This window comes from Lissotriton helveticus, chromosome 9 (genome assembly GCF_964261635.1).
Source record: "Lissotriton helveticus chromosome 9, aLisHel1.1, whole genome shotgun sequence".
Classification (NCBI taxonomy): Eukaryota; Metazoa; Chordata; class Amphibia; order Caudata; family Salamandridae; genus Lissotriton; species Lissotriton helveticus.
Genome location: NC_136070.1, coordinates 270,794,840 through 270,820,599, shown reverse-complemented (window position 1 = coordinate 270,820,599; position 25,760 = coordinate 270,794,840). Strand labels below are relative to the sequence as shown.

Below are 25,760 nucleotides of genomic sequence, written 5' to 3'. Positions count from 1 at the left end.
AGTGGTAGTGTCCGATGGCTCCTTTGCCAAATGTGAGGCCTTCATCATTAATTTGTCCAATCTGCCCTTGATTTGAATGCAACTATTTGATACCTTGCCCCTGGTGGTATATCCGTGAAAGCCTCTGGCCACATCCTGGTGGAGGAGAAGAGGAATCCCCGGCAGGCCAGATGTAAGTCAGGTGTTCAAAGGCAGTGCAGATCACTGCGAAGTGTCCAACTGAGCTGTCCCGAGGTGCTTCAGTGATAGGGGACACCAAGGCCAGCTGCGAAAGAGAGGGCCCCCTCTGTGCTGGGCGCACCCACTACTGCCATCAATAGGGCACCAGGTGGGTGGGGGAGATACCTCCACCAGCATGGGCCCACATTCTCCTCGGGTGGCCCTCCAGTGGGCCACGGCACAGTCAAGACACCCAGGCAGCAGGGGCTTAACACAGTGCCCAAACAGCGAAGGGGCAGGGTCCCGGAGATCCACACAACCAGGGATAATGGTTTCCCTCTGTGTTTGGGGCCTATGCAGTCCAGCGTAGTCGCCGCCCCGTGGGCCCAGCACAGGTGGTGGACAGTCCATAGGCCAGCGCGGAGTCAAGGAGAGGGGTGTGTTCCTCACCGGCAACACCACCCCAGTAGGGCTACCACCTTGAGTAGCATGGCGTAGGCCACTCCTTGGCCCAGTGTGTGTATGTGTGGGTGTATGTATGTATGTATGTATGTATGTGTGTGTGTGTGTGTGTGTGTGTGTGTGTGTGTGTGTGTTTTTTTTTAGGTGGTTTTGCTGGAATAGGTCTCAATTTGAAAAATTTGTGTAACTTAAGCTTTCGTATAAATTTGAAGAGGTCAATTCGGGTTTGAGCAAATTCAAATTTCTTGAGCGGACAAAACAAGAGACCTAGCTTAAGAATGGTTTCCTCTTCCACAGTCAATACTTTAGATGTTAAATTAATGATAGTTAAATCATCTATCACTTTTAATTCCTCTTGTTGAAGGTTTTCTTGCTGCGGGTCATTGGGGGTGAGCCTACTACATTTCTTGCCGCCACCCCCCCTCCTAGTCTTCCTCGTCCCGCTCTTCTTTCTGGTGGTTTCCCTCTGCCTCCTTCCAGTTGTTGTTTTCGCATCACTTTGAACTCCTCATAAAAATGGGAAGAGGTAGGAGCTCCCAAATCCTCTTCATGTGCATCCTCGTCTGGTGTCACTATCTGGATCTTACTGTATATGTGCAAAATGGACACTTACAAACCAAGCTATTTCGAAAAACTACGGCTGGTTAACTGCACGCTACATGCGACCAGTAACCACCCCAAAAAACTGAGTGAAAGTATCCCTTATGGAGAACTTTTAAGGTTGAAAAGGAATAACACCACAGAAAGTGAATTTCAGGAATCAGCGAAACTCTGCTTAGATCGTTTCAGAGTTCGTGGATATAAGGAGGGAGTGCTTAGTAAAGCGCTAAATAAAGTTAACTTACGTCCTAGACTAGAACTGTTAAAACCCACACAGAATAGAGGTAAAGATAAGGGAATCTTTAGAATGATTACCACTTATTCTGAGAACTCAGAACAAATCAGAAAAATACTCAAAAAGAACTGGAGTATCTTACTAACGGACAATATCATTAGAGAGGATTTACCCTCTAATCCGTTAATAACGCAAAGCGAGAGCCTTAAAAGATGATTTAGTTCATAGTCATCATGTGGCCAAAACTGAAGGCTCAAACAAAATACCTCTGAATGGGTTCTATCCATGTGGCCGATGTAAGGCCTGTAAAATCAGTAAAAGGACTCTGACTTATGTTATCCCAGGTTTGAAATTCCCTAAGAAAATAACTAAGTTTTTGACGTGTACCACACCCTATGCAATCTACTGTTTGGTGTGTCCTTGCGGACTCAGGTACATTGGGAGTACCATCAATCCTGTTAAACTGCGAATACTGGAGCACATGCGTGCCATCAATAATATTGATGAATCATATCCTGTAGCCAGACATTTTAACAAACTACATGGGCACAACAGGGATCTGTTGGCCTTTTTTTGTCTGGACAGTGTGCCATCACTCCCACGAGGAGGAGATCGTCTACAAAAATTACGACGTCTCGAATCACGTTACATTATAGATCTACAGAGTAAAAGCCCGGCGGGGCTTAATACACATGAGGAACTTGCAGTTCATTTGGGATACTAAGGATTGAATGTAACAGAGAGACTTTATGAACCTTATTATGAACTGATAATGTGTGTATAATTTTCTCTATCTTATGAAATATTTTGCTTTTATGGAACTGTATATTGGGATATATATATTGTATTCTTCACATGGCTTGACAAATTATGAGGTATGCCCATCTGTGGGCTTGATTGTAGTATATAGAGATTCAGCCCATCCAGGGCTTTATGAAATGCTGCTTATATTGTAAATATGCAATTTTGTAGTTGGATAATTTTATTTTTATTATTTTCCAACAAACTACCTCTTGGATATGAGATTTGTAATGTAAATACTATCTAGTCTTATGTAGAGTAGACATTCTAAGATGGCGATATATTTGCTGCTTAGTTTTGTCCTTTCTTTATTTTCTTGCCATGCACATGATGACGAAATACAACATGATTTAAAAGTAATGACGGCGCGTTCGTACCTCGCAATTGACAAAGGCGAAGTGCCGAAACGCGTCTTGTCCGTGCTTGGGTAACCAATAAATGTTTTGTTGGTATCATTACCCCCCCTGGGAGTGCTTTTTCTGGTTCTTTACGAACATTGAGAAATCTGGGAGCAGCTATATTTCAGCGGGTCCACCCCCGCTCTGGAAAGCACCCGCTCGAGTGTGCAGCAGGCTGGTGATGTTGGGAGCAAAAATATATATATATATATATATATATATATATATATATATATATATATATATATATATATATATATATATATATATATATATAATTTTTTTTTTTTCTAGCTGGTCACTTTGAGCATTAAGCTAGGGCGCCTCTAGGGAGTGGGCAGAGTCTCCACATTCAGGCTCGGTTCAGGCTGCCTGGAGTCTCCAAAGACCAAGTGCGGTAGATGCGGGTCTCTGGCTGCCATTACAAGGGGTCACGGGCCGCCCCTCCACTTGATTGAGGTGCGCCCCACTCGCACTGTCGAGCAGGCAAACAGCAGACCCGGGTGCGGTGCAGGCAGCTAAGCACAGTCAAGGTTCCAGGTCTTCACTGCAGCAAAGAGATAGATGATCGTTGGCTCTATCTTCCTTGCCATGAACAGAACTGCCACTTTCGGGTGATGTTGGATGGTGGTGGGACGAGCACAGAGCTCAAGTCCCTGCGACCACCATATTTGGTGGCTAAGCCCTGCCCCTCTACTTTTGATCATTTCCCTAAAATGCCTGGCATGTAATGTCTGATTCGTATGGGCAATATAACCCAACAACCTGCTGAACAGAATTGTCCTCTGGGTATGGAAGATACTATGCCAGTTAAAGTTCCACCTACTTTTTTTCTAGGATACCAAGCTAATGGGGAAACTGTAACCTTTCCTCCTGTTACAGGTGCCCTTTGTCTGTTGTACAGTCTTTGTATCAGTTGTTGGCATTAGGCTAGGTGTGGCATATCTACTATCAACCTGGCAGCCCAGATCCCAAAGCCTGTGTGCCACTTTTCAATCATGATGGGTAAGTAGCACCTCATACTTTTCTTATCTGGATCAGTTCTGACTTTTCTCATCTCAGAATGACTTCATCTGCCCCTCACATAACATTAGCTAAAAAAAGTGAAGTATTCTTTGCATAGCACCTCATCTCGTAATTATTTTGTGCATTGTGGAATTGTAGAATCTAACATGACTAATCAGTCATGCTAGTTTCTGATGTCTTCTGGGAAAGCGCCACATATTCTATGCAATTAAGTGAAAGCGGAAAGATCCTCTTCTAGCTTTGGCTAATGGACTTTGGGCTGTTGCATTATCAAGGCACCACCTTCATCTTCACGCACACTCTTAACTTTATCCTTTGAACTTCCATCCCATTCAGTTCTTCCAGCTTAGCTTGCAGCTTTTACTCGATTGCCCCTGACCCTCCCCCCCCACCCCACCCTTTTTGATACCTCCTTGCTTTTTAGTAAACAACCATTTTTCAGCTCCTTTGTTTATTAGGTGAAATGCAAAGACCATTTGTTTAGCGCGATAGCTACCCTCAGACGTCCTAGCGCTACAGACAACGCGTCCAGGTGAACAGTGGGATGTTTATTCGGGATTTATTAAAAAGCAGGGATTTTAACTGTTTACGGAAGGAGAGTAAATTGGACTCTGAGCACAGATGTGAGGGAAGGAAGTTCCAAAGTTTGGCCGAGTTATGACCGAATGAACAGCCCCCACATCTGGCTCTCCTAATCCTGGGCACAGTGGCGAGGTGAGATGATGCTGACCTAAACTGTCTGTTCGGTTGGTAGGGGGTGACCAATGAGTGATTGATGACAGCGCCTCTTTTCCAAAAGGCTCGGTGGGTGATGCACAGGGCTTTAAATTCGATTCTTTCTCTGACTGGGAGCCAGTGGAGGCTCCTTAGTCCGGGTTTAACTGGGAGTCGGCAGGGGATCTGAATGAATGTTTGGGCTGCGCAATTTTGGATAATCTGGAGCTTGCGCAAGGTGGTTTGGGGGGCCCCTAGATAAAGGGCATTCCCAAAATCCAGATGAGACAAGATGAGGCCCTGGATCATGATCTGTCTCGCTTGGAAAGGCAGTAAGGGGAGAATTTTCCTTAGAAGCCTAAGACGACCGAAGCAAGTGGTTGAAAGTTTAGCGGCTTGACAATTACAATTAAGGGACTTGTCCAACCAGATGCCCAGGCTCTTGATTGTGTCCTTTGGTGTGGGGGCAGGGCCAAGGCAGGTAGGCCATAATGCGTCAATGGTGAACTTGGGGGGGGTTACCTAAGAGCATCAACTCAGTTTTGTCTCCGTTCAACTTGAGACATGACAATGTTATCCATTTAGTCACTTCTTCTAAGCAGTCCCTCAAGCTGCTATGCGCGGTGTGGGGCTGATTGAGAGTCACCACTAGCTGAGTGTCATCGGCATAGGTAATGATTTTTATCCCAAAGGGGCAGACAATCTCAGCTAGGGGCTCATGTATATACTAAACAGCTTAGGGCTCAAAGAAGAGCCCTGCGGCACACCGCAGCCAAGAGGCTTGCTGGGGGAGGTGGGTTCGCCCTCAAAAACCTGGAAGGAATGGTCTGAATGGAAGGATTCAAACCAAGCACTTGCTTTTCCTGAGGCTCCTAAGCTGGTGAGTCGATGAAATAGAATGTTGTGGCTTACAGTGTCGAAGGCGGCACTTAGGTCAAGGAAGATGATTGCTGAAGAGCCTCCTTGATCCAGGATCACTGTGACGAGGACGGTTTCAGTCCCATGCATGGGACAGAATCCCATCTGGGAGGGGTCAAACAGGTGATTGGTGTCTAAGAACTCTGCCAATACTATGTTGGCATGTTTCTCAAGGATCTTGCTTACCCAAGGTAACCGGGGAATTGGTCGATAGTTACTGGCGTTATCCGGGTCCAGGTTGGGTTTTTTGAAGGAGGGCTTTCACCATGGCCCGCTTCCAGGGAAGCGGGACAGTGCCAGCCGATAGGGAGGCATTAAGCAGGTCAAGTATGGTGGGAAGGATGTTGCTGGTGACTGGCAGCAGGGTGAGCGGGGTGCCGGATCATTGGGGGAGCCGGATTTAACTTGATGCATGATGGATTCTAGCATAGTAGGAGTAAGGGGGGAGGGATTCGAGTGTGGCTAGGGTCTGGGGCTTTGATTCAGGTGATTTGGTGAGTGGAGTGTGGATCTGGGTGGGGAAAAGGAGGTATAAATGGTTTGTATTTTTTGGAAGAACTCTGCCGGGTTGTTGCAACAGGTTTGTGCATTGATGGAGTTTGGAGGTTTTTCTGGGAGCTTGAGGAGGGTTTTCACGATGCGGTATACTTCCTTTCGCCTGGAGGCAGCTGCGTTTATTTTTCCTTCAAAAAAGGTTGATTGTGCAACTGTGATTTCATTTTTGTAGATTTTTATTGCTTCTCCATACGCAGTTTTGCTGGAAGGGGAGTAATCCAGTCGACATTTCCTCTCTAATTTTTTGCAGTCACGTTTCCTTTCCTGTAATCCAGAGGAGTACCAGGGGGCAGTCCTGGCACTGCGCTTGCCGCCAGCCAGTCAACTAGGGGGAGTTTTTACCGATTTTGTTCCCTATAAATAACTGTATTGGTAGGCGAGTGTGAGTTTGGGATGACCCAGGAAAGGGGAATCAGGAAGTCGTCCGTCCACGGGAGGGGGGAGGGAGTTCCTACTATAAGGCCTGTGCAGTTGCTAAAAAACGGGGTCAAGGAAATGGCCTCTTAGTGTGGGTCGGTTTAAGCACAAGTTGTTTAAATTGTAGTGTGGAGAGGCTGGTGGTCATTTCTAAGGCGGTGTGGTCTGACGTGTCGTCGAAATGGATGTTAAAATCCTCATATAGTGTAAAATTAGATGGGCTGCATGCTAGGTTGGCTATAATGGGGGGGAAGGGTATCCAGGAATTGTCTGAAGGTTCCGGGTGGGCGATATATAAGATTCCCAGAAAAGGTGCTAGTGGGGGAGAAGTCTATGGCGAAAGAGACTTTCGCAGTCTGGTATCGGGTGAGGGGAGCTGCAACACCTATAACAATCTTTATGGATGACTGCTAGGCCACCTCCTCTTCCCACTATGCAGTCTTCACGTAATATTGGATATCCTTGGGGGAGGGGCTGGATGAGATCAGGTTCTGACTCCGTGTTGAGCCAAGTCTCTGTCAGAAACGGAACATCTGGATTGAGCTCCTCTAAAAGCATGGAGATTTCCATGGTGTGTTTAGGGAGTGGCCTGCAATTCAAGAGGTACATGCTTTGCTGAGTTTTTTTGGTTGGTGAATCAGAAATGAGCTCAAATCCAGTGTGAGCAAGTGGTGTGTTGATCTGCTAAGTTCCATGAGAAGCGGCAAAAAGCAGGGGTTTTTCCTCTTAGTTTGTGGAGGGAGTTGGGGCTGTAGCTCCTAGCATGAGTGGTGAGAGGAGCAGTGGTTGTGGCCCCTGGCCCCGGACAGGCTTGCCTTCGGCGCGCGCGAGGTGTATGGCATCAGGTTTTTATGCTGCAGGTTAGGGAAGTAAGCAGCCAATAACGTTGCACCCTCCTCCCCTCTAGCCCGGAATTGTTTATAATGAGTCGCGTCTCCCTCCACATCAATCAGGAAAATTCCCGTGGTGGACCGGGGAGAGCGTGGGTGCCGGGTGTCAGAAGGTGCAAGAGAGCATGTAAGTGCAATTTCTCTAAGGATTCCCTGGAGGATGAGGCGATTTAAAAACTAGCAACAGAGGGAGATTAAAACAATTACCGGATGGGCAGAGTAGCTGTTCTGCTAAGCGTGCGTCCGCTGCGTGAGGCATATGGCCACTGTCTTTCTTGCTTTTAATTTCAGCATAGATCATGATCATGTTGGGCCAATAATAAACAATGGTGAACCGAGCCACTTGGATAGAAGAGGTTTCCTGATCGCCTGAAGACGTAAGGGTGTTTTAAGGGCTGTAGGGGCTGTGTACCTGGCACTGGGAGCAACCCTACGGTGGTGGGGGGGATGCTGCATCAGCTTGTTCCCTGCCCCCTGTAAATTACACTCCTCTAGTGAGGTAGAGCCAAGAGAGAGGGCATGTCCGACAGCTGATACTTTGAGTGCAGCAGACAAGAGGGACAAGACCACAGACCGATTTGGGACCCTTTTCTCCTTGATTCCCCCTCCACCCCCCCCCCCCCCTTATGTTCCTTATTCCGTGCTTTGTGAATAACAGAATCCACGGCTACCAATAGTGGTGCAGTACACCTATAGGTGGTCAATGCACCTGCAGTATGGATCTGTGGGGAACTTGTAGCTCACAGGTGGCAATCTCAGTGAGACCGCTCTCTCCCAGCAGCACAACCTCAGTGAGACAGCTCTCTCCCAGCAGCACAGTGATACTGTGAGCTGGGGAGGGGATTGATTATATTTAAGTAGTGTATAAACGGTTAATATTTGCTTCTAAAATCATTCTAGGTTGCATAAAAGCCCCCTTATGTCCTTCCTGAGCAATCTACTATGCATCCCTCCCACCAGAAGGGCGCTCTGTAGGGCAGGCATGTATTGCCTTTGAACAAAGAAAAATCAGGAGGCCCCCTGAGTAGACAGATCTGGGACCAGGGGAAAAGTGCGAAAAGATATTAGAGTGTCCCTATGACATATATCCAATGGACGAATTATTATAGTCCAGAAGGATATGTGTCTAAGCTTAGACTTGTGAAAACACCTATCTTTTGGGTCTGACTAGCAACCACAAAGACCACTGAACTTACTTATATGTAAGGGAACCAAAACTATCAGGTACATCAAACAATAGTGTTGGTGAGTAACACACACAATTTGACAGAATAAAGAGTATCCAAATCGAGGGGGAGGAGCCAAGATGGCGACCGGAGCAGACGTGTAGTCGCCCGGCTCCACCGGCCCTTGAGCTCCGTAATGGTATCCTGATTTCCATCCTGGTCGATCCCGTTGGCAGATCGTGTGTGACGATGCGCTGATTATTTCGATCCTTTCCCGACATTTCAGCCTGCCCGGATACGGGAGATATTTGTAATGCTGCCCCCCGCCCTGGACCCTCGCCTGCAATGTCGCTCGTCGCCGGCTCTTGGAGGCTCAGTGATGGCCGGACCAGCCGCGTAGCGCCTAGGACCTAGATGTGGTGCCTTTTCACGAGATGCGGTCATCTCTGCGCTAATGCCGAGGTCCATCGCAAGCTGTGCCTGTAACGTGATGGCCGAGAGGGGAAGCCCCGAGGGAGCGGATTCCGCGTTCTGAGTTGGAGGTGAGCGGAGTGGGGGTCGCAACGGTCCGGCTCACCGGTGGCTGTCGATTTTTCATCCGGTGCCCTGCCTGATGCGAAGCGGTTCTATGGGATGGGCGATTGACTGCGTTTGACCCTGGTAGCATTGGAGTCCTGAAGAGGTGCGTGATTGTGTTATATCCCCCCCGGCCACTCTACCGCACTACCGGAACCATGACCTCGTTTGACCACCCGTGGCTTGGGGGAGTTCGCCCATCCCGGCCCGTGGACGCTCTCATCCTGCCTGCATTGTGCGCCAGATTGCAGGCGCCGGCTCTGGACATTGATACGCAGAAATTGCAGCCTCCTCCATCTTATGGATCCATCCTGATCGCCCTGCGTGCGTTACACTCGGAGGTGCGTGATGGCCTCCGGGCACTGTGTGGGCAATGTGATAACATTAGGTCCGATGTGGGTCGCGACCGTAACGTCTGTTTCCAGCGAGGTGTGCATTTGCCTTTGCCGATTTATGGGGATACAGTGTTTCTCTGTGACTATGTTGACTCTGTACTTGCTGCTGACTCTCTCGGCGCTGACGGCCGTCTGCCCTCCAGCTCCGCGTCTGATACATTGTCTCCCCTTCCCTCGGAGCCTGACTCATTGTTGCCTGTAACATCGCGCTTGTCTATGGATCCGGCTGCACGACTTTTGGTTCCTTTGTCGGCTTTTATGCTGTGGCCTTCGCCTTTTCCCCTGCGGAACCTCTATCTTCCGGATGCCCTGATGGAACTGTATACGGTGAACAATGGACCCTCTAACGATTGTCGGCGGCCATTTTGTGCTCCTGTTTTGTCTTCTTCCTCCAAGCGGCCATGCTGTCCCTTTGTGCACCGGGGGATGGGCTCTCGTGGGGTAGCACGCTTAGAGTTACATCCGCGATCGGGTCAGGGCTAGGCTGTTTTTTGTTGCTATTGATTTGCGGGCTGAATGGGATGGGGTTGGAATTGATTAATATGTATCATGTGCACGCATCGCACGATAACTTCTTCCAGCTGCTTTGATATTGCTAATTGATTTTGTACTGGTGTTCTCGTGATGGAAGATATATACGGTGTGGGAATTCGTGGGTGGCCGGTAACTCCGGGTGACCTGATATCGAATGGGCTCCTTCCCAACTTCTTTTCCCCTCCTCCTGTAATATATGTCTCCTTTCTCTTTCTGTTCTTCTCTTTCTTCTTTATTTCGGGTACTCTTTTGGGGCGACAGACACATTGCAGGGGGGGGGGAGGCCGTAGCCTTTGCATGCTTGTAGGGTGGGGGGATGCTCTTTTGCTTTTTTGGTTTCTATGGGCCTTTTTCTTTATGTTATGGATCTTCTTCTTTCCCCTTTTTCTTTGGGTCCTGATTGAGTTGTGAGGGGGTGGGTAGCATCTGGCGCACTACGCGTGCTGCGGTTGTCTATCCTTAGGTACTGTTATGGTGCCGCCATTTTGATGATGTCTTCATGCCTGTTGGATTCTTGGCTGCGCACTGCCCACTCTACTTCTGATTGATGTGTTTGGTCCTTGACCCTTTCTAGTCTTTCCTCTCTCTTTTATTATCCTCTCTTCTCGTTATTATTTCTTTTCTTCCTTCTATATTTCGGGTGAATCTGGGCGACAGGCACGCTGTTAGTGGGGTAGACCGTAGCCATTACAGTGATGTAGGGTGGGTGGGTGTTTGTTGTTTTAGTTTGTTTTATTCTATGGTCCCTTTTTGCCTTCTTCAGGGGGTGGGCTGTGTCCCTTGGTGTTTACTCCTTTGTCTCGTTAGCGTCTGCGCTTTCTCCTTTCTCGGGGCGGATGGGCTATACGTATGCGTCCACTTTATTTGTTTGTCGGTAATCTTGTCTATTTTGTACCTGATGTGGACGTATGTTGTCCTTAGGCTCTGCCCTACTGTGTCATCGGCTTGCGTGGGGGGCTGATCCCTTCCGCCTCCCCCTGTCTTTCTTTTCGGTATATGTTGCATGACGCGCTGGTAGATATGGTTACTGCCTCCTTTATGTAATGTAAAATGTAACCTCTTTATCCTGGCGCTTGGCGATGTTGGATTGATGCTTCCATCCTGTATTCATCCTGTCGTATACATTACTATGTCTCTTGATTCTCCTGACTTTGCGGCCGGCCCCTGTGGTTGTAGGCCAGCGCTTGTACTTCTACCTGTTTTTCAATAAAGGTTTTACAAAAAAAAAAAAAAAAAAAAAAAAAAAGAGTATCCAAATCATCAAAAATTACTAACTAGACAAAATTCAGGTTAAAAACTTTAAACATATATATGTTTATTTTACTTCATGTGGTTATATTTATACGCAATAACAATTACATTCATACATAAAAATCAGTACATACTAATCATAAAGAATTGAATTTTTTTTAACATATCCATATTTTTAAAATTGTTCAAGAGAACAAATGTCGACGCAGCGTTTCGGTGTTGACAATAGGCACCTTCTTCAGGACTGTTTCTCTACAAAGATATACAAAATTACCATACAGAAAACATAATAATACAAAACTTTAAAATGCATGCCTATATTAAGAGATGTTCTGACTAGTTAGTAATTCATTAGAACACTCATTGCTATCCCCCTCTATAAAAGGCACAAATAACAGATTTCTGTAATACATATTACTAATGTTTGCAGTTTGGTTTACCCCCCTATATTTTCTGTTCACATTGTGGTCTTTTTGTGGTTCTCTAGTGTATCAAATTCTCAAAAGATCTTTAATTACATTACTTCCAGAGGCAAAGTAACAAAGCGTTGCTTCATCTTTTACCTTAAATATAAATGCCCCCGAGTTACTTGGAGTCACATTGCATTGTCGCGTCCTCATATGGCTTTACGACGCCGCTCAAGTACTCGTGCCAATACTTCTACGTAGTACTATTTATTCCGTTTCTAAATGGATAAAGTCAGGTATTAATGCTAGCGACCATTCGTATAAGTTCAAACAATGCTCTTTATTATGAGTAATTGACTTCAATACCTGTTAACTTTTTCACGAAAAAGTCCACCCTGCCTAAGGTAAAAGATGAAGCAACTCTGTTACTTTGCCTCTGGAAGTAATGTAATTAAAGATCTTTTGAGAATTTGATACACTAGAAAACCACAAATAGACCACAATGTGAACAGAAAATATAGGGGGGTAAACCAAACTGCAAACATTAGTAATATGTATTACAAAAATCTGTTATTTGTGCCTTTTTATAGAGGGGGATAGCAATGAGTGTTATAATGAATTACTAACTTGTCAGAACATCTCTTAATATAGGCATGCATTTTAAAGTTTTGTATTATTATGTTTTCTGTATGGTAATTTTGTATATCTTTGTAGAGAAACAGTCCTGAAGAAGGTGCCTACTGTCAACACCGAAACGCTGCGTCGACATTTGTGCTCTTAAACAATTTTAAATATATGGATATGTTAATTTTTTTTTAAATTCTTTGATTAGTATGTACTGATTTTTTTATGTATGCATGTAATTGTTATTGTGTATAAAAATAACCACATGAAGTAAAATAAACATATATATGTTTCAAGTTTTTAACCTGAATTTTGTCTAGTTAGTAATTTTTGATGATTTGGATACTCTTTATTCTGTCAAATTGTGTGTGTTACTCACCAACACTATTGTTTGATGTTCCTAATGTATTGCCTTTGGTCTGTGATCTTCCATTGCCAATATCATGGGAACCTGCTGCTTCCTATGCAGTGCTTCCGCAAACCTGCACATGCTCGGGCACTAGGGTGCTAACCTGTTTCTTTCCTACAGGACTTCTTGTAAAGTCTTTTGCTTCATATCTAAGGTATTTTGCTATACTGTGCTAGAAACTATATTAGTTGGGGCTCCTTTTTTACAACATTTTCGTGGGTGGTGTCCTCTCATTAATCGCCCTTGGAGATGATCAGGCTCTGTCCCTTTGCTTGCTGCAGTTTGGGGCTGTTGCTCACATATTTCCCAGGTTTGTTTAGCACTCCCAGTCCGCCCCAGCCATTGTGGTAGGTTCTCTCTGAATGTCCTCTCCTTCTCTGCTCACAGGCACACTGCAACGCTGCTCCGCAACCAGCTGCTGATATTTGGGGGACGACGGCCACCGGTGTACCTGAACGATGTACACATCCTGGATTTGGGTGAGCCATGACCATTGGTTTTGACTTTCTCATTTATCCAGTTTTCTATAGCACGTGCGTGGTCCAAAGCCATTTGAGTGTTTTACAAATGAACAAAAAAATAGATAACATACACTGATGAACAAAAATAATTTATGTCAAACACAGGGTAATAGGCAAGTCTGCACGAAAAACCAGACCATGGTAGTCTGACTGATCAGCTCTCTGTTCACTACAATTGCACACCATCTTCCAGGGGCGGCATAATCTGTATTTGTGTTTCAGATCTTAAATAGAAGGCTCGAAGTTTTCAGTGTTTAGTGATTTGTACAGATAAATACAAATAGAAAAACATCCATTTTCCTGTTTGTATTTACTTTTCAATATGGAAAAATGCGTACAATAGGCTTTCTTTTAGACTATTATCACTACTGTCAATCATGGGTGGCATGTCAGTATATGTGCAGATTGACAGGTAGTGGGGTTAAAAGAACAAATAACCTAATGAAAATTAAACAATTGTAGATGTGCAGATATTTTTGCTCTTCTGCTATGTCAATGTTTTCATATATTTACTGGTTTAATAATTGTGGAAATCTACCCATTGCAGCTTCATTTTTACATTGAATACAAAATAAATATAGATAAATGCATGCAAAATGATAACAAAAAACGTGGATAACTACAGAACACATAAAACTGGGAGCCCTACTTATAGAGCCCCAAGCCCTGCGCGAGATCAACTGAGCCACCCATGTCTAGTAAAGAGAGTAGAGACCAATTCACGATGTACAAGGCTACTGAGGGGCCCTCCACAAATATCCTTTCCTAATATATTGTGCAGGTATCCAAATCAAGCTGGTGGAATCACGCTTGGCTCATTACATACTATAGAACTACATTTTGACAATGGTACTTTGTTTTGAATCAGGTGGCTAGAGGGTGCATAAAGACGCACAATGCTGGTAGGTGCAAGGTCCTCGGACTGTAGGACAGTGGTAGGGGGGGGCACGTTAATAACCTCTCCAAAGATGGGTGAGTGAAACTAGGGTGAAACCGGACCCGGGTTGCTTGTATTCGGTTCATGGAGTACCTGGCTTGGCAGTTTGGGCTGGACTGTTCCCACTGGAGCAGGATCCAGAATGATTTGCATATGTCTGGGCTGACACTGAGGTGGCATGGTGAGCAACAGAGCGATGGGTTAGAGTGCTTCCCCAAGCTATTGCCAGTGGTTAGACTTATTGCAAGCAGACTCCTATCGCCTTTTGTGTGTTTCATGAGTAAATTAGTGCCTGCTGCAGGGATCAGCGTGTAACCTACAGGCCATGGGTTCAAATTCCGGCAAGGCTAATTCAGCTTTTCATATTTTAAGAACTTTGATGTTGGTTAACTTGCCCAGTAAGTACCAAGTGGCAGTTCTGTTTATGGTGTTGGGAACATTTCCTATTACCACAGTATTAGTAGTACCAGAAGCCATGTTGCCCCCTCTCAAGAAGTGGTGTGGATCTATCATAGTCTCTGTACCTTGCGGAGGAAGGTAGAATGCTCTGCGAATTATACATTTGATAACCTGAACAATGCTACGTTGACATTTTATATTAAAGAGGACACCACTCATAAACAAAAAACACATTAGAAGATTGGGATAGTAAAATCTTTTTAATGCAGTCTTTTCTCTGAAACTGATGCAATGGGGTCCAGCTGCCAGAGGTATTACTGTCTTTGGCAGAGGGAAGCTTTCCCAGCTGATTAACATGGATTTGCCTTTGCAACAAGGATGCATCTTTTATGCCAGGCTCACAAAATACTATTACATTGTCCTCAGACCTGAACGGAGAAAGAATATTGCCTGAGCATACAATATCCCACATTAATTTATAATCTGTTGTTCCTGCTTCCCCCACCCATTGTAATTCTCTCCCATTAATGTCAAGTTTGGTAGTTTTAGGGTTCGCTGCTGCCAATCTTTCATAAAATTACTGTAAAAAAATCTCTTTACTTAGTTTCCCGTCATGCTTTGTAATGTAGTTCATCCCTACAGTGAGTTTCCATTTCTGGTTTCTACAAAAACAGCCACAAGTCTAATATCTTTATCTCATTGGGAGGAGGAACATGTTATCAAATGCTCATCTGTGATGCAAACCTCCCACTCCCGAACGTGACCATTGGCACAGGGGAAAGTAAATAAATCTAAATGTGTTTTTTTTTTTTTTTTAAATAAACCAGTGACCCTCCCTACTGTTGGCTGAATTCCTTCTTTCTTTTTCTCAGGCTTCATGGAGTACACATCTGTACGTATGCCACCAGGTTCTGGGCAGCCTTCACCTCGCTGGTAAGAGCCAGGAGCTTCTGTTAATGAGTGAGGCGTGGGTGGGAATGAGGAATAATCTATTCTGGGAGATGGGGAACAAAAAGCTTGGTTGATGATACTGATGGTGAGTTTTAGGTCCTTCTAATTATGAGATATAAAACTTTACTATTTCATTTGTTAGAACGTTTGACATCAGTGGGACTGAATTTAGTTCTTGAATTGGAAATCGCCACAACATTGATCTTCTGAGCATTATTTAGAACTGAGGTTATCCTGCTAAAGATGCTGAAAGACCACATTGACCATCCAATGGGCATGATTTAGAGTTTGGCTCATTCTGTTGAGGGTGGTGTTTACATTATTGACCCTCTGGTGCTGGGATGCAGAGCTTATAGTCTATCGAAGCCGAAGGCATAAGTAAACCCAAAGGAGGATGAATCTTAAAGCTTGGATTTTCTTCTCATGATCTTAGTACTAGATTTGTGGTTATTGCAGCTAGTGTTTTAGGCATGCGAGGGTGAGTTCAAGGTCTGGGTGACACTGCCATGGATGCGTTTTATGGTAAAGTATTACACAATGGCAATAGTCATGTGTGGACAACCACACCGGCAAAGTATTTAGGGCATTGTTTGAACTCTTTGTGAAATCTTAATGTTTGTATATTTTCAAAAATGTGTATTGTCCAGTGACTTTAGTTCAATAGATCTCGCAAGCCTGATCGCTAAACATCTGAATGTGCAGCAGGCAGGAGCTCACACGCTTTTTTTGCAATCTTCTGGAACTCTTGCTCTAATGCTTTTGCTGTCCTAGGATGTGTGGAGCCCTTCCCCATCCTTCAAGACTTAGAGCTTGTTAGTGTCCATTATATCTACATGCATCTGCACCATCTTCCTCGACCTACCGTACTTTCTTTCTGTAATAGTATTCTCCTTGGTTGTCTTCTGGCAAAGTGAGAATTTGCAAGGACACAAAGTGAGACACGTTCAGTAAACCATATCCAGGGGCTGCTGTGGACAGTAAAGGACACAGGTGTCAGGTTGCATGAGAATAATTCTCTAGTTTCATTCTCCCCTTAAAATAAATGGGCTACAGTACCACCAACTATACATTATAAGAATGTCGTATCATGTAAATAACTGGCAGCATACCTCTTCTTTTTTTAACAGCTTCCATGCAGCCATGCCGGTGTCTGACCACAAGGTGTTAATCAGTGGAGGCTGCTGCACTGCTGGGTCCCTCACTGATGCTTTCATCTTTAATGTAGGTAAGCAATTTGCTGGAATCCCCTTCTCGCTTCATAGTTGTCTTTTCTTACACTGAAAATATTTGGTCGTCCAAGTCGAAACTTTTGATCCTCAAAGACCATGTGTAATATCTTTCAGCAGGGCTACTCAGCAAAATTAAGTATTGTGTAATAAGGTGTTAATTCACATTCAAAAACACCCAGATCAAAGGAGACTGTGTTTATGGTAATGGAATGCCATTGTTTCTTAGGGGTGCCTTCTTAGTTTCACCAGACTTTACAAAAAATGATGAAACACGAAGTACTAAGGGTACATTTAACTATATGTATTCTATTCAGCTAAGTACTTTTTGCGTTCAGTGGAAGCACATGCTTAATTCACAAGCCTCCATCTTGAATTGGGAGGACGACACCACTCTGTCCCACAGTAAGTCATTTTGTGTTTGCGGATGTTAGGACAGGAATATTTCCTGCACAGTATACTTGTGTGTTGCCTTGGCCGAGTCCCCAACTCTGTATGTATCTGTTTTTCTTACTTTTATATTGCCCATAGCATAACGCTAGCCATGTGTGCAGAGGGCCAGGCCTGTCTAGGACTATGTGAAGTCCTAGCCCTGCTGTGACTTGGAGGGCTGCACCAAGCATGCTCTCAGAGAGGGCAGAGGACTACTGTCCCTGCCTTTAGTTGAGCGCATAAAGCAGTGCGGCATCATGCTGGGTTTTTGAAAATGTTAGTGTTACCAGTCCTTTCGATCTGTGTTATTGAGAGTATTCCCTACAGGCCCTTCTTGTGTAAAGTTCTGCTGTTGTGCGTGCCCAGAACCTTGCACTGACATTCTATACGTAGTGTGTGTGTAGCATGTATGCTGTGTGCAGTAGTAGGGCTCCATGTCTGAGACATCCTGAGTTCTGAAGCAAGTGGGATCAATTGTGGATGCCCCTGGCTTGGCATAAGACATAACTGATGTTGGGGGCAAATTTCCCAGAAGATGGAAATGTATTGCCTGCATTCCTTTGGCCAGAGGTTGGAAATCTAGACGTTGAAGTGAGGAGGATGGCGATAGGGCTGCCTTTATAAATTCCATGAGTTTTGTTGTTGTATTTTTTGCATGCGTTCTTCCTGAGCATGACCATTTGGTTGACGGTAGGGATGAGGAGTGGGACTTTCGTTTCTGTTGGGTTACGTGAGGAAATTTCTAGGTTAGGCCTGCCCTTTATTTTATCCCTGATTGCCACTTAAGAAATCCTGATGTCAGCCAGGTATAGAAACTTCAGAATTCCGTGTGCCTGTGTTGTGGGTGCTTTAGTTTGAAGACCGCCCTAGTGCTACCTCTGTGAGAAGCATCACTCTATACAAGACTGTGTCTGGAGAGCAGCTGAGAAAAACACTTGAAAACAATAGCACCCCAAGCCGGTTGCTATGTTTCAGACAGTGAATTTACAACTTCTGTCTAGAAGGTGTGCAAAGAAATGCCATCCAAACCACCCCTCTTTGTTCCTGATCCTTCATGACTGGGGAAGGAAGTGCTTTTCAGAGTTCTCGAAGGACTACTGAGTAACCAGGTCTGGTGTCTACCTGATAACCAGTCTGCCAGAGGTGAGGAGACATTATGTGTAGGCTGCACTTTTTGCTGGTGGAGCGGTGGATCTTCTTGAAGTGCGTAGAACCCTGGCTGACTGCCTGCTTGCTGAGAGAGGGAAGAAGTCCATCTGGCCTTGCAGGAGGAGAGTGTGTGTAGGAGGAGAGAGGTCCAGCATGTCCCTGGTACTGAGGGACATGGGACAGAGCTGACTACAACTGAGTAAGCTAGGAGTTACCTGTGCTGCAGAGGTTTTCCCTGATCTCTCACAACCATTTCCTGGAAGGAAACGCTTAAACTACCTGTGCATATCTGCTTGGTCAGGGATGTGTCTGTTAGGATTAATGCTTTAGCCTGATCAGAACTGGAGCTCCCATGGGTACTACATTTGCCCAATCTGGGCTGCAACTAGTTACCTGCCTGGGCTGAGCTGCATCATCCATGATTAGTCTGTGGGCCTGATAGGGGCTGCAACTGCCTGCATCTGCCTGGGCTGGGCCAACAATCAACTTGCTATCTGATGTAGCCACAACATTCAGACCTGCAGTCCAGCACCAAGTCTCTTTGCCAAAGGACAAACCTGTTGCATCCAAACACAAAGTGATAGATGTAATGCTTGAAATAATCTGAGCACTGGCGATCGCTTGTGGTCGCATCCCCATCCATAGTTTAAAAAAATAAATACTTTAATAAGCCAAACCAGGGCAGTCATGTCTACAGAGACCTGTCCCACTCCTGCCTTATCCGCAGCCCCAGGTATTATCTTCAGCCGCCATGGCCCCGGCCTGCAGGAGCGCGGTGGGACCATTGGATGTGCTCAGGAGGAGCCTGGAAAAGACTCTCACATGTGCAATACATCCCCAGTAGAAAGAATGAAAAACTGTACAGCGAGTGAGCAATTGATTTGTGGGGGAAATTGAGACTACATGCGTGCCTCATTCATGATCTTATTGGCTGGAATGGACCAGCCATCTAGGGGTTACAATATGTAACTAGATCAAGGGAACTCTGCAAGTGTAGTGCCACAAGGGAGAATCATGTTCCGGATCACTTCCCATTATACTAAATTGGATTGTGTGTCGCCCAATGTAGGAAAGTGGGGTATTATGTAGTGAGCTTGGTTAGGCTTCACTATACAATACCTACATGTTAACCCAAATAGGTCCTTTGGATTCACACTAATGAATCCCTAGCTCAGTCATGGTAGGGTGTGGCACAGAGCAATCGGGCTTTATTAGAGGAACATTTGTTGAGCATTTCAGAGTACCAATATGGACGATAAGTAATTGACAACACTCAAAAGAAATCTGACACCAATTTATAAATATAGATCAGATTTTTATATCATTTTAGACACCAAAATGAAGACAATCGGATAACTATAACCAGAGTTACGGATTTTAAAAGGATACATAAATCAGTGCATTTAACTCCTGCAAAAGGATAACATTGCAGTCAATGGGAAAACACACTATTGACACTCTGTCACTTGCAGATAGCGTCCAGTGGAAACTTCTGGGGGTGGGTGGGGTAAGGTGATGTGGTTCACAGGAACCGGCTCCGACAGTCGGTTGAATTTTAGCTGGCTTGTAGGGCCCAGGTGCATAGTTGCCCTGGCTGTCCTCGGTGCTGAATGCGGGAGCTCGTTTTTCTAATTGGATGATGCTGGTGAGGAAAGGGATGCAAAAAATACGAAGGTGCTGGATTCCCTGGAGGCACAGCGTTGAACACAGGTAGTGGTAACCCAACTAGGCACCAACAAGCCTTGGTACTACTACAAAGCTTTCAGTTACTTCGATGTCCTGGAGAAAAAAGTAGCAACCTGAAACTTGCTGGTGGTCAGAACTACGTTTTGCACAATGCTCTAGACCATTTACTTTGGAGTGATCCTTCAGCGGGCCCGATTGCCAGTGAATCTTTGGTCTCGGAGTGTGATCTGCCTACTGGCTGCAGGGGACTAGTACCTCTAGTCCAAGGGTGTTCTGGAGTTGCCTTTGGCTTGCACAGAGGTTCCTCTTTCCTCTGGAGCCAATCTCTGATCAGGGACGAGTCGTGATCGTGCAGTCACGGGGTGGTTGCCACAGGTGCAGGTTGTCATGCCTTTGCTTTGTGCAGGTCCTGAAATCGCGGTCACTGGTATCTTCTTTGTACTTGGTTGCAATTCAAGCAGATCTACGGTTCTGGTGCCAGGGGTGCTCCTTAAATCCTAGAATCAAGGGTGTGGGTGCATTTAGCAATGGGTTAAGAGCCTGGGTGGCTAATCCACCCCTGAGGTGACCACGTCCGGGTGGGGGGGTGCCACCTTTTTCTACACCGAATCCTCTATTCTGCTACTTTTGAAAAAGGCAGCACTCATCCTCAGCTGTACAGATCAGGTACTCCTTCCCAGGGGTGTGGCTAACATGAGAGTGTAAGCCTACTGACTACTTGTTTCTGATTCCTGGGAGTGGCCACACCTCCTGGCATGGGGCCAGATTATTTTCTTGGCTGCAGCAGCTGCAGGCTTTCAGCTGGGGCACAGGAAAGGCTGGGGCAAGCATGTGGGCATGCTTTAAGGTAGCCACATGGGTGCATGCCACATCAAATCTGACGTGGGAAACACTTCAGGTTAGCTGAGACAAGTCATTTGATACCAAACATGACACTTTTCAGTGGGACCATAATGGAGCTGGCAACCTCGGGTCTGTGGGTGCCAGCCCATGTTATCTTTTGGCCCCCTGAACGCTTGCAGTAGCCTTTAACGGAAAGGTGCTACTATAGGGTCATATAAGCTTGCACTTGTATGGCCACACCTTTAATAAAATGCACCCTGCCTCCTGGGTTCAGGAGGCCTACCTTATGGGTGAGTGGCATATATTAAAATCTGAAAGAGACACGTTAGTGATAGATTCCTTACCTTACAATAATCCCCAAGGTTCAGACTGGATCCGGAAAGTTTTTGCTTAGCAGTACCCCTGCACGTCGGTAGGTGGAGTCATGCAGCTCCGTGTCCGTCACTGGTGTTGTGAGCACCGAGATGATGTCACGGAGACTACTCAGACGCCACCCATGCGCGGTGACGTCGGTTCTTTCTTTTTCCGTGCCGAAAGCGCAGATCCGGATTGAGCACGTACCTCAGTCATTTTTTGACTACTTTTTTGAGACTTTTGTCGTCTCCTCTCGTCTCCTGGTGCACGTAGGGATGCCCAGATTTAAGTCTTGTGGGTCGTGCCGCCGTAACATGCCGGTGGCAGACCCCCACGATGTGTGCCTCTACTGCCTACAGACCGATCATGATTCCCAGGACTGTCGAGCCAGAGCCCTGAAGGCCTTACAGGAGCGGCGCAGGAAGTTGCTGGAGGTCCGGCACTCTTCTCACCGCCGCTCCGGGTCTAGGGGCCTTTCACGGGACCGCTCGCGGGACTGGGCCGTCGCTCCTTGGGCTTTAAGTCTTCGCCTTCAGATTCCGGTAAGCAATGCCATAAAAAGAAGTCGAAGAAGCGTGTTCGCTTGCCGACGTCCCCCTGTGGCTCTCCGGAGGTGGACGAAGGGGACAGGGTCTCCGCCCCTGCGGTTCCTCTGGAGCTGGGGAGTCCCACGGCCTACCTGCTATACCCGGGTCCGTCGGCGACTCCCGAACAGATGCAAGAGTTTCTTGCTGTTATGGACCGCCTCTTTAGGCCCGGGCTCCCGCCGGCGCGCCTTCGGGCTCTGCGGTCCTGTGTCCAGATCCTGTTGGCCCGGAGGCACAGCCACCAGTGCCACTTGCCCCCTCTCCTGCCCTATCGCCGCAGCCGGCTCCCTCTACTCTGGAGCCGAATGAGGACTGGGACGGCTCCGAGGACCCCCTTGCCCGGCAATGTGACTCCAAGCAGGATTGGGTGGACGATCTTCAAGATGCGGGCGAGCTTGATGTGTCTTATGACCCGGGGTTTACCTCTCCTCCGCCTACTATGGAGGCAGGTCCTTCCTATACCATGGTGCTGTATCGGGCTGCGGAGGCTCTCCATCTCGACCTCCCTACGGTAGCCCTTAAGACCAACCTCCTTCCGGAGGTGCTCCAGACAGCGTCTACGTCGTCGGAGCCGCTGCTCCCTTTCAATAAGGCTCTCACCGAAGTCCTCTTTGGCACTTGGTTGCGACCGGCCTCGGGGGTGCCGGTGGATGAAATCGTCCCCAGGCGTCATCGCTTGGTTCCTGGTGACCCCTCCTTCTTGACCACTCACCCCACACCTGAGAGCCTGGTCATTCAGGCCTCGACGTCAGAGTGCCTTTCCCACGGCTGTGCCGGATAAGGACTCTAAACGGCTAGACCAATTCGGCAAGAGGTTGTTTCCAGCCAGCTTGGGGTTGCGGGCGGTTAACACCACCTGCTTATTGGGCCGTTATTCCCATGCAGTGTGGGATTCGGTAGCTGAGGTCTTACCTCAGTGTTTTGAGGAGGTCCAGGCTGTCCTTTCCCAAGCGATTGCGGAAGGAAAGGATGAGGCTAAGTTTACCATCCGGTGTGGTTTGGACGCCGCTGATTCGTTGGGCAGGGCAATTTCCACTACTGTGGCCTTGCGGCGACATGCCTGGTTGCGTTCCACTGGGTTCTCACCCGATGTCCAGTGCTCGCTCATGGACATGCCCTTTGATGGCTCCCGCCTTTTAGGCAATAAGGCCGACAATGCCCTGGAGCATTTTAAAGAGTCTCGTGCTACGGCCAAGTCTTTGGGTCTTTTCACGAAGAACCCTGCCACGCCGGGGTTTCGTTCCTTTTGTGGCCAGGGCAGGGGCACCCAGGCACACTCTTCAAGCAAGCCTGTGCAGAACCAGCCTCTGCGTGGCCGCGGCCATGGATGCCGCAGGTGCGGGTCTGGTAACCAATGTTTGGGTCAGTCCACTTCCGCCTCTAAGCCTTCCTAATCTGAGCTTCAGGGAACACCCCATGCCGGTGGGTGGCAGGATCCGCCACCACCTCCACCACTGGTGCGAAATCACATCGGACAAGTGGGTGCTGCAGATCATCGGCCACGGTTATGCACTCCCCTTTCTGTACTCCCCTCCTGCCATGCCGCCTTAGCACCACCGCATGTCGGGGGAACATTTGACTCTTCTCCGTCAAGAAGTCTCGTCCCTCCTCGTCAAGGGGGCCATTGAGCGCGTTCCTGGGCCAGAAGTAGGATACGGTTGTTATTCCCACTACTTTCTGGTCCCCAAGAAGGAAAAGGGGGGCCTGTGCCTCATCTTGGACCTTTGGGACATCAATCGCTTCCTCCGGAAGGAGAAATTCAAGATGCTGACTTTGGCTCAGGTCCTGATTGCCCTGGATCCTGGAGACTGGATGGTGGTGTTGGACTTGCAGGACGCATAGTTTCACATTCCCGTCCTGCCGGCCCACCAGCACTACCTGCGGTTCATGGTAGGCCAGGAGCTTTTCAGTTTGCTGTGCTCCCCTTCGGCCTTACCAGTGCCCCTCGGGTAGTCATGAAGGTGATGGCGGTGGTCGTTGCTAATCTGCGCAGGTTAAGGGTATCAGTCTTCCCCTTACCTTGAGGACTGGTTGTTGAAGGCAGGCTCGCCCCAGGCAGTTGTCACCCACCTTCAGACTACGACTGCCCTTCTGCATTTGCTGCAGTTCTCCCTCAACGTGCCCAAGTCGCACCTGCATCCCTCTCAGAAGCTCCCCTTCATCGTAGCGGTTCTGGAATCAATGCAGTTTCTGGTTTTCCCTCCCGAGCAGCGAGTCTGGGATATTCCAGCTAGGATTCCGATCTTTCAGCCTCTATCCCGGGTTTCAGTCAGGATGACCTTCCGGCTCCTGGGCCTGATGGCCTCCTGCATTCTGCTGGTGCAACATGCCAGATGGCATATGCGGGCTCTGCAGTGGGACCTAAAGTTCCAGTTGGCACAGCAACAGGGCAACCTGTCCGATCATGTCCAAATCTCGGGGTGCACTGCACGACACTTGCAGTGGTGGCTTACGAATCGCGATTGGGTCAATGGCAGATCCCTCTCCCTTCCCCAACCAGAGCACACGGTGGTGATGGATGCGTCCCTCCTGGGATGGGGAGGCCACTTGGGAGAGTAGGAGATCAGAGGCCTCGTGTCTCTGGCGGAGTCCCGGCTCCATATCAAACTTCTGGAGCTGCGGGCGATCTGGCTTGCACTGAAGGCATTCCTGCCCTCGGTCCGGGGAAGTGTAGTGCAGGTGTTCATGGACAACACCACCGCCATGTGGTATTGCAACTAAGAGGGCGGGTGGGGTCCTGGACCCTATGTCAGGAGGCTCTGCACCTCTGGACATGGCTGGAACATAAGGCATTAACTTGGTGGTTCAGCACCTGGCAGGTTCTCTGAATGCCAGGGCGGACAAACTCCACCGCCGGTGCTTGATGGATCCCGAATGGCGTCTGAACTCGGACGTGGCGCAAGGTCTCTTTCTGCAGTGGGGAGAGCCTTGGCTAGATCTATTCGCCACCGAAGAGAACGCACAATGTCATCAGTTCTGCGCGTTGGAATTTCCAAGGCGGCACTCGCTCTGCAACGCTTTTCGTTGCGAGTGGAGTCGTAGTCTGTTGTACGCCTTTCCGCCTATACCACTTCAGCCCAGAGTGCTGCAGAAGATCAGGCGTGACCGGGCCCAAGTTATTCTTGTGGCTCCGGACTCGGCTCGAAGGGTATGGTATCCCGAGCTACTCAGTCTGTCACAACAACAGGGGACGGTCCTCCACCCAAACCTGTCCCGCCTCCACCTCCATGCGTGGAGATTGAGCGGCGACAGTTGACGGCTTTCGACCTCCCTCCTGAGGTCTGTAGTGTCATTCTGGCAGCCAGGTATCCCTCCACTAAAACGGTATACGCCTGCCGATGGAACAGATTTGTGGCATGGTGCACAGCAAAGGCTATGGATCCCCTTTCGGCCCCTCTTTCTGAGGTTCTTTTGTTTCTTCTGTCTTAGGCACAGCAGGGCTCTACTATAGGCACTATCAAAGGTTATCTTGCTGCCATTTCTGCCTTCCTGAGGCTTCCTGATCTGCCTTCTCTTTTTAAGTCCCCGGTTGTTAACCGTTTCCTCAAAGGCATTACACACATGTTCCCTCCCTTGCCTTTCATATTGCCTCAATTGGACTTAAATCTTGTCTTGACTTTTCTGATGTGCGCTCCCTTTGAGCCTCTTCATATCTGCCCTTTATGTCTTCTTACTCTAACAACGGCTTTCCTGGTAGCTATCACCTCTGCCAGGAGAGAGAGTGAGCTCCAGGCTCTTTCTTCTAAACCTCCTTTCCTTTCTGTTCATCCGGACAAGGTGGTTTTAAGGACCCGTCCTTCTTTCTTGCCACAGGTTTTCACGCCCTTCCACATCGGGCAGACCATCACTTTGCCCACCTTCTTTCACCCACCGCATTCTTCAGGGGAAGAGGAGAGGCTCCACCGTCTGGACCCAAAATGTGCGCTCGCATTCTATCTGCTGCGTACACAGCAGTTCGGGTGGATGATCAGCTTTTTGTTGGCTACGTGGGCGGCAAAAAAGTTTGGGCTGTGAACAAACAGACCATCTCCCAATGGGTTGTTCTGTGCATCAAAGCATGTTACTCCTTGGCCAAGAAGGAGCCTCCTGTGGGGCCGCGTGCCCATTCGACCAGGGCCACTGCGGCCACTACTGCCTT

General features: G+C 47.5%; 1 protein-coding gene across 9 annotated transcripts in view; it reads left to right on the top strand.

The window, feature by feature from the left end:
- The window catches only part of LOC144782717 (uncharacterized), a 163,076-nt gene that overhangs the window by 102,394 nt on the left and 34,922 nt on the right, over positions 1-25,760 (top strand). For 8 of the 9 annotated variants that reach the window (XM_078662039.1, XM_078662040.1, XM_078662044.1 and 5 more), the window contains 3 exons: positions 12,925-13,016; positions 15,267-15,327; positions 16,473-16,570. In XM_078662039.1, coding sequence (XP_078518165.1) covers positions 12,925-13,016; positions 15,267-15,327; positions 16,473-16,570 — 251 coding nt within the window. The remainder of the gene's footprint in view (positions 1-12,924; positions 13,017-15,266; positions 15,328-16,472; positions 16,571-25,760) is intronic. The other variant, XM_078662047.1, reaches the window with a different exon arrangement.